General features: G+C 50.5%; 1 protein-coding gene across 1 annotated transcript; it reads right to left on the reverse strand.

Annotated features, from left to right (window-relative positions):
* Positions 1-7783: 7783 nt before the first annotated feature.
* Positions 7784-9070, reverse strand: LOC136524377 (F-box only protein 7-like). The gene has a single exon (XM_066517776.1). The coding sequence runs from the start codon at positions 9068-9070 to the stop codon at positions 7784-7786; it is 1287 nt and encodes a 428-aa protein (XP_066373873.1).
* Between the last annotated feature and the right edge of the window lie 263 nt (positions 9071-9333).

Genomic DNA, 9333 nt, shown 5'->3' on the forward strand with positions numbered 1-9333 from the left:
AATTGCTTGCTAGAGTAAGGTTGGAACATAGGTTGTGAGTTCGTTGTGCATTAGTTTGATAGAAACACTTTTCTAGGCACAAGGGGTTAATTGGGCTATCCGTAGGATTTGTTTATTGCAAGAGAATTTCGAATTAGCCCAATTCACCCCCCCTCTTGGGCATCTTGATCCTTTCACATTGCATCCTAGCAAGTAGGTAGTTTTCAAATTTCAAAATTCTATTATTTGCTTGCTTTGGTCGTGTTGTCATCAATCACCAAAAAGGAGGAGATTGTTAGGAAAATGGACCCTAGGCCCATTTACTTTGGATTTTGGTGTTTGATGACCAACACAACTAAGTTGGACTAATGAATTTGCAAGTGATTGTTTTGTAGTTCAATAGGGTGCAAGACGTGACTTGGACGAAGGCAATGTGATGATCTGATGATCAACACCATAAGCAAGACCCTAGGTGCACAAGAGAAGATCTAAGATATCAAGCAAAGTCCAAGCACGAAGATAGGAGCCTAGCCGAATGCAAGATCATGAAGAAACGAGCTCATAAAGGTGACCGAACGCTGGACCAGACGCTGGCGTATAGCGACTGGACGCTCTGATCAAGAGGCTCGACAATAGAAGGCATCAGCAGTGATCAGACACTGGCGGCAAATTGACCGAACGCAGAACAACAGCGTCCGATTGAGTACAGAAAGGTTCTAGAGCAGCGAAATTGTGACCGGACGCGTCCGATGGCAAGTGACCGGACGCTGGCAGTGTCCGATCAGTTGATCGTGGCTCTAACGGTCGGGACGCTCGGACGCATCCGGTCAGGACGTGATCAGCGTCTGATCAGTAGCAAAAAGCGGGATTTCGTCCCCAATGGCAACTTTCTCGGTGGGGCTTATAAATACACCCCCCAACTGGCCAAATGAAGTGTGTGGAGCTGAGGAAACATACCAAGGGTATTGATACACCATTTTAGTGATCTCCACTTGCATAGTGCTTCGTGATTCATTAGGTGATTAGCATAGGTGCTTTGCGAAGTGCTTAGGTTGATTAGACCACCGCTTATGCGCTTGCCCTAGGTTTAGGCCTAGTGTTTAGTGAGGTTTGCATATCTCTTATCACTCGGTGCTTGCACGCACCATCGTTGTACATCGGAGGGGCTTGTAGTCTTGCAAGATCACACCAACTACGGTTGTGGTGTGGCCGCCACTGTTGTAATGTCCCAGAGTCCAAACGGCTCAGATCCACTCTGCATGTTGAGCGAACCACACCTACCACCATCCCACTTATGCTTTCATCCTCGCTTTGCGTAAAAGGATTAACCCGAGGATGGTGGGATGGACTCTAGAAGCCTTATATGTTGGTCTATCCCACCTTTAACAACCAAGGTGGGACTAAACTCTATATAATATCTCATTAACTTGCATATGGGCCACTATGGGCCAAATTCCAAACTGGGTCGGATGTCACATACACCCCCCTCAAAGGAACCGACGTCTTCGTCGGCCCAACACACCCACAACCGGGCAAACAATGACCAGGAACGTTCCCTCTTAGCACACACGACCGTACGTCCAGTGCCGGCACATGTGCCATGCCGTGCACCCCGCAGGGCCTACACGCGCAATGAACCCCATGTCCGCACACCTGACCCGCACGCGCCGGTGGCCACGAAGGTCAGCTCTGGTACCATTTGTAATGCCCCAGAGTCCAAACGGCTTAGATCCACTCTGCACGTTGAGCGAACCACACCTACCACCATCCCACTTACGCTTTCGTCCTCGCTTCGCGTAAAAGGATTAACCCGGGGATGGTGGGATGGACTCTAGAAGCCTTATATATTGGTCTATCCCACCTTTAACAACAAAGGTGGGACTAAACTCTCTACAATATCTCATTAACTTGCATATGGGACACTATAGGCCAAATTCCAAACTGGGCCGGATGTCACAACCGTGTACCAAAGGGAACAAGGCCCACGGCGTTTCAGCCAGAAGCTTGATAGTGAAGACGACGAGGAGCATTCGGGAGAGACTTGCCGGAAGGCACGTTGGAGACCCACTTGCATGTGGGGAAGGCCCGAGGCTATCCACAGAGTTACTCGACCAGGAGCTTGGCCCTTGCGAGGGATTCCTTGTGAGGGGCTCCAATGAGGACTAGGGGAAAGATTGCGCGCTTCTCGATACCTCGATAAAAATATCGAAGTCGTCGACGGGAGTTTGTATATCTCTACCTTGCTCTTTAGCTTCCGCATTTACATTGTTTACATTACTCCTTTTTACGGTAGAGATAGCAACACACTAGCAAAATCATAGTTGCACATTTAGATTGTTTATCTTTTGCATTGGTTTCGCTCAGGGTAGAAAAAGAGGCCATAGTTTTAAGTAGAATTTTAAGTTGCCTAATTTACCCCCCTCTTAGGCATCACGATCCCCTACAATTCCTTTCCTTCCTATATACTGGACTACCTTCTCAGTTGGCACAGTGATGGGTACATGTGTCCCATCTATAGCTCCAATGCATTTATCAAAGTACGGAGCAAACCGAGGAGATTGTAACCTTCTATGAATAGTTAAAAATTGTGGATCCTTTAACCTAATGATATCAATTGCTAGCTTCATCACACTAGACAGTAGCTTATCAAACTTGTTGCTACATGTCCCTAGTGACCTCTCAAATCTATTATCAGCTTGTCTCATGGACTGAGGGGCACCACACATCCACAAAAACATTGCTAGAGCCTCTATAGAAGTCATTTTTGTAGTGGACTGCAGACCATATCTCTCAACTAGCAAAGTGTGAAGGCTATAAAAAATATCGTGTGCATCCTAAACATGTTATAGCATTGTGTCCTATGTCCTAGGATTCTCATAGTCCAATAATATCTAGTTTCATGTGGGACTCTATAACCAGCCTTGTTCATGAACTTATCACAGTGGTACATACCTAGCAGCATGACAGCAGTAGCAATCCTTCTCCTCTTCTGCTGACACCTATCAGCATGCATCATCAAACCTGCTTCCTCATCATTAGTGTAGTCCCCTTCATCATCAACATCTGACCAATCATCATCAATAGTCCACTTGTCATCTAAGTCTTTAGTAGGGGCACCATCATCAGTAGTACTCCACCAATCATCATCAGATCCTACACCAGCATCAGCCACTCCAGCAGCAGCCCCTACACCAGCATCAGCCACTCCACAGCAGCCCCTACACCAGCATCAGCCACTCCAGCAGCAGCCCCTACACCAGCATCAGAAAGTCCAGCATGATCCACTCTAGTAGCAAATCCCACTTCATATGCTCCCTGGTCATCATAAGAAATAGATGTTAAAAGAGCATTGAATGTTGACATGAACAAAAATACTTGGGCAGCATCACAACAACATCAACAACAATGGCAGCAACACCCATTATATTGTTCAACAAGCATTACAAGGTCCAAACATAGACCATGGTTCATTACGATTACATAGTTCATCATAAATTTAAGGTCCTAAGCAAAATAAAATTAAGGCTACCAAACTGGAGACTCCATCTACCATTCTATCATATCCTCCTCAAGTATTGTGGGCAGCCCTCCTCAGCCATGCCATCCTTTGCTCATTTGTATCAGGGCCACTAAAGACCAACATGTTGTAGCTACTTCTAAACATCATGGTAGCCACATAGTATTCATTTGAAGCTTTGTCTGCCCCAGCCTCCACAGCCAAATTGAGGCACCTAGCAACATCATCAACTCTGGCTTGCTTTGCTTTTGTAGCTTCCCCTCTCTTGCTTTGTGCTATTTGCTCCAATGCATTAACTTCTTTCTCAGCAGCAATATCCAATTGAGTGACCAGCCCCTGCATGATAACATTCATTGGAACTTTTTTGTTCTTGCTAGGACTTGAGGCTGTGTAAGTTGTGCTACTTGCCCTCTTGCGGCTGTTTGTGATACTTGGTGAACTAGTCTGTAAGCCACAGTCGTCTAGAGTAGCAGCACCATCTTCATCATCCTCATCTATCCCTTTGTCTTGGTCATGTCATGACAGACCAGGGATGGTGGCAGTTGAGCCATCAATAGCAGTGTTCTGGAAGAGCTCAACCATCTGAGGAAAGAATCTAGGCAACCCATACATGAATTTCCTACACTCATAAGAATCCACTGTTAGCACAAACCAACATGAAAGTAGAACAAGCAAACAAATTATTAGGCACAAAGATTACCCTGGTATGCCTATCCCACCAAGATAGAGGTGTATCTATCCCTTCGTTTTCTTGGCGGCCAACACCTGTTTGTAGTTGTGCCCACTTATAGAACTGTACATGGTCTTGAGCTGGCTGAATCTATTCTTCATACATCTAAGATCATGCTTTAGGCCAGTCTGTTGCTCATAGAAATCTCTCAAATTATCATAACCTCTCCTTGTCATTGTCCCCTTACTTGAGTTGCCCTTTCTCATTTCATCAACAGCAAGACAAGAGAACACAAATGTATTTGCATCGGACCAATTTGCCTGGTCAAACTAGTAGAGAAGCATATCAGAGAACAAGAGACAAAAATTGAAATAGACAGATATAGATCAAACAAATACACAATACTACATAAAACATGTACACACTTCAATAACAAATAACTAAATAGTAGTAGTTCATACAAACTTGTAGATCAAACAAATACAACCTAACACACACCTATAGATCAAACAGATTAGACAAATAAAGATATGTCTATCAAACAAATAAAACCTAACACATCAGATCAATGAAAAGTATGAGAATCTAGTTAAAAAGCAGACATGCAGAACCATAAATAAGACATGCATAACATAAATAATAAATAGAGCAAAGTACGAATCAGATCAGAGAACAAGCTCACCTCGGGCGGGATGTCGTCGTCATCTTCTGGCTCTATTCCTTCAGTTGGAGGAGCCGAGCTGCTCGAAGCAACTGTTCCACGCATCCTAGCTGTCGGCGCGCGGGCACGGCTACTGCCGGTTCCCACCCTAGAGCGGCGCACAGCAGCGCGAGAAGCCAGGCGTTTCCTAGATTCGGCCGCTCCTATGGTCGGCCGAGGAGGAACGAACCCTCCAGCACCAGATCTGGCACCAATGCGAAGAGGAAGAAGCCCTCTACCGCCGGGAGTGAAGTCACCTTAGAGGAGCCCCTGGTAAGAGCCCATGTAGGGGAAGCCGGCGGCGTCGGTGTTCAGATCTAGCCCCTCCATGCCGCGTTGAGTGGAGGAGCCCGCACCATACGATGGCGCTTGGGAGAAGACGCCGAAGTCACCGGCGACGGGGGGGGGGGGGAGGATAGACCGGAGCCATTCAGATCCACCGAAGAAGAGGACTGCGAGTAATAGTCTGGATACTCGGACCCGTGGCCGTCCATGGTGGAAGCGGTGAGCGGAGGAGCTGCTACGCCGGCGGAGGGGTTGGGAGGAGCGGTAGCGGCGTGGAGCGAAGTGGTGGCGGCGGCGGGGAAAGCAGAGGAGAGCGAGCGTGAGAGGGAGAGAGTGAGCGAGCTGAGAGAGCGAGGTGTGAGTGAGGGGGTATCGGTGCGCATTGATGAAGGGCAAGCCCTGTCCAGACGTGGTTTTAGGAGCTGCTACTAAGGTTTGGGTGACTAGCTGACTAAAGGTTGTTTAGTCTCTTTTAGTAAAGGTGTTTGGCAAAAAAGTTACTAAAAGGGACTAAAAGCTTCTAAATTTAGGAGGTGCTAGTTGAACCAAACACCCCCTAAGCAGAAAAGGGGAGCAAGAATATGGAACCGGTAACAGGAACCTCCCCATTGCTTTTGCACAGTTGCAGGGATCGACGAGGAGGATGGAGAGCTACACCCGTGAGGCCGTGACACGATGCGCTCGGCTCGCCGGGACCGCCTCGTTGGTGGTCCACGCCCATGCCGTCCTGTGTCGTGCTTGGTTCACCGCGCCGCCTCATCGGCTTAGGTGCGCCCGCGCTTGTCGTCCACGATGGTGGCCGCGCCTGCTGCCGCTGGAGACCGCACACCTGTGCTACGCCGCCCTAGGCTCATCCGCACCACCTCGCTCGTGGCAGCTGCCCTGCCACTCGCTTAGGCCCTATCTGGATGTGCAGCTTGATTTACATGAATCCACGTGGGTTGGGTGGATTAAAGTAGAACTTAAATTAAATTCCATTCCAACCTAACTAAACACATCTGGATTGAGGTGAATTCAACAATATCCAAACAAGGCCTTAACGGGTTGAGCTCAACAAGTTTCGTGAATTTTCGATTCGTGCAGAGGCCCGAATTGTTTCAAACCGAACGGACTATATCACGAGTTGGTTAGATTGGACGGTTAGCGTGTTAACAGGTGATGTGGTCCTATCGGATGCCCGCTCTTTGTGTAGGATTCCTATTATAAAGATACTGGGATATTACACCGTAGACTATAGTCTTATGATATGATCACTTCAGCAAGGAGAGCTTTCAGGTCTTGTATTTTCTGTTATTGTAGCCTACTGGATCATCTGGAAGCATCGAAATGCTATCATCTTTGGCGGAGGAACAATATCTTAATTCAGCTCCATGGAAGATTTTGTTCAAGGAGGAGTTTTCCCGACTGATTCATCAGCAGGTAAAGCCCTTTAAGCCTAGGGCCTTATAATTTGAAATATTTTTTTCCTGGTATAAAAAAAATAGGTCGGAGACTCCTCTACTGGCTTCAATAAAAAACCACGGTGGGTGTCGTCAGGATTCTATCCCAAACAAGAATGAGAAGTTTAGGAGAGGAAGTGAACAAGAAAGCAAATGGACAAAAGTGATATCTCCTCCTTGCTCTTGGGCTCTTTGTACATAAAGAAGCAGAATACTCCGTTATTTCCAAATTATAAGACATTTTGGTTTTTTTTTATATTCATAGTTTTTGCAATTCATACTTTTTTTTTTGTTGATGAGGCCGAAAAGTACGTTGGCCGGGTGGCTAGCTTAAGAAGGTCCATGCCTAACAAACCTACATGTGATCCTTGCCTTTCAGGATGTATGCAAACTTGCAAAAACTATTGAAATCTTGCAAAATCGATGAAATAAAGACGGACATGCCTAATTTACGGCCAGCCGCATGGCCGCCTCGTGTTCTTCCTCCTCGCTGCTAACGCCTATGGCCGCCGACATCGGATCTGCCCGATGCCACGTCATCCATGGCTGCCGACGCTAGATCTGCCCGAAGCTCCACTATCTGCCAACCACGCCCGCCGCGGGTGGTAGGGTCTCACCGGAGCTCCGCGGCCGTGGGCACGGCCGCCGTGCTCCGGTGACACCCTACCGCCTGCGGCGACCTCCTCCTTCCCATCCCCCTCCCATCGCCGCCATGGCCATGGGCGCCCTCGCCCCTACCTGGCCCGGCCACCTCCACCACCGCCAGGACCCTAAAGCCGCCCTCCCACCGTCTGGACGCCCTGCCTCCCCTGAACCCCTTCTCTTCTGAGTCCACTGGAGTTAGGAAGAAGAGAGGGGCCCGTCGGGACCCTAACTCGGGAGTGCTTGAACGCGAGAGGAGGAGGACACACCTCACCGCCGCTGAACCTGCCGCCGGAGTTGGGGAAGATGCGTGAGGTGGAAGACGACCTAGCCGGCGCGGGCGTGGGGAGGGAGATAGGGCAGGTGGCCATGCGATGCGCCGAGTATGAAGTCTTTGCCAATAAAGACACAGATCTAATTAATGTCTAGTCCAAGGACCAAATAAAACTTACCATCACATATACAGCAACTATAGAGCCCGTACGTGCAGGAGCACGACTGCACGAGTTTATGGGGGTTGTACAAATTAAATAGACAGTAGAAGGGATGTGCTATCCTTTGTAGTGAAGACTTGGCATAATCCAGGTGGGAAGGGGCCAATTCAACCATGGGCAAGGAGTTTGGACTTGGTGAAAGCTGCCATCACCCACATTGTAGATACCAATGTCCCTTGGGCACTGCGGCGAGTAGAGTGCATAATGCTCCTCATTGTCCGTGTAGTAGAGAGCGAAGGAGTAGTTGCACCCCACGAACAGGGCGTGATCGCCCAGGTTCTTGATCTCAACCAGCGTCTGCGCGGCCAGATCCACCTGATAAACCGTGATCGATTCTGTCCGCCACGCAGATTCTTGTGCCACCGCAGCTGGCGTCACAGGCTCAGTGGCGCCCATCCTCCTCCACACCTGAAGCCAGCCGCCGGCGCCGCGTAGCCATGGCGCGTGGACGAGGTAGTTGGTCGCTGTCCTCCCGCCCTGGACCTGAGAACGGAGCACGACCTCCCTCTCGAGCGCCGGCCGGCCGAGGAGGTCGAACGCGTGGATCGCGCCGTCGTGGCGCATCGCGTAGAGCGTCCTGCCGTCGCCGTCGAAGGCGCAGTCGCAGTACTGGGTGTTCTCCGTCGGAGGCCGTATCCACGTCCAGTGCGCGTCTCCCGGCGTCGCGAAGCACAGCTGGTAATCTGGGCAGTAGACGAGCACGACGACGCAGTCGCCGTCCGATGGGTCCGACGAGATGATCGCCTGGACGTAGAGGTAGTCGATGAGCTCACGCGCGTCCAGCGTCGTGGCCGCGTTGGCGGGATCGTACACCCACAGCGACGAGTCGTACTGGTACACCGTGTACGTGTCGGCGACGACGGCGCCGCCCTCGTCGTGCACGCGCCGCACCTGCTCGACGGTGGCCACCGAGGGGAGGGTGTCGATCCGCTGCCCGGTGACCGGGTTCACGAGGTGAGGCTCCGCGTGGTCGTCCACCGTGACGAGCCAGCCGTGCGAGGCGCCCAGCCAGAAGCCCTCGCGGATGGAGGCGCCGGCGGCGAGCGGCACGGAGTAGGACCTGCCGTTCGTGACGCTGAAGAGCGTGGCGGAAGCGGCCGGCGGGTCGGACAGCGACGATGGGCCAGCGGCCGCCGCGTAGAGCAAGCAGGGCGTGCGGGGGCGCGACAACGCGCGGTGCTGGGCCCGGACGGACGACGACGCGGCGTTCCACCAGCGGCACACGGCGCCAGCGCGGCACAGGTCACGGATCGCGAGCCCCTTGAGGACCGTGACCAGGACGTCCGCCCGCAACTCCGACCAGCTGGCGGAGCCGCGCAAGTCATTGCTGCTTCTGCTTCCCATGGCGACGATTTGATCGATTCTTCCACGGCTCCGGCAGTTCTTTCGGATTTTGGAATGCATCACGTTTTTGGAATAAGGAATAGGCGAACTTTCCAACGAAAAAAGTTTGAGCCCAAGACAAGTCGCAAGTTTGTGCAAAGATGATATAAGTCAGTTTTCTTTGGCTACGGCTCCAATTCATAGTATGGCGAACTAGCAGTAGACCTCTTCTTCAGTTGGGCCAGAGTTTTTGTTTTCGGAGTGTCCCTAGTCTAAGTCTTTTT

The sequence above is a fragment of the Miscanthus floridulus genome, chromosome 18, assembly GCF_019320115.1.
Source record: "Miscanthus floridulus cultivar M001 chromosome 18, ASM1932011v1, whole genome shotgun sequence".
NCBI classification, from domain to species: Eukaryota; Viridiplantae; Streptophyta; class Magnoliopsida; order Poales; family Poaceae; genus Miscanthus; species Miscanthus floridulus.

Bases quoted from the DNA above. Each gene is read 5' to 3' on its own strand.
- LOC136524377 (XM_066517776.1), bottom strand. From the start codon at position 9,070: ATGGGAAGCAGAAGCAGCAATGACTTGCGCGGCTCCGCCAGCTGGTCG.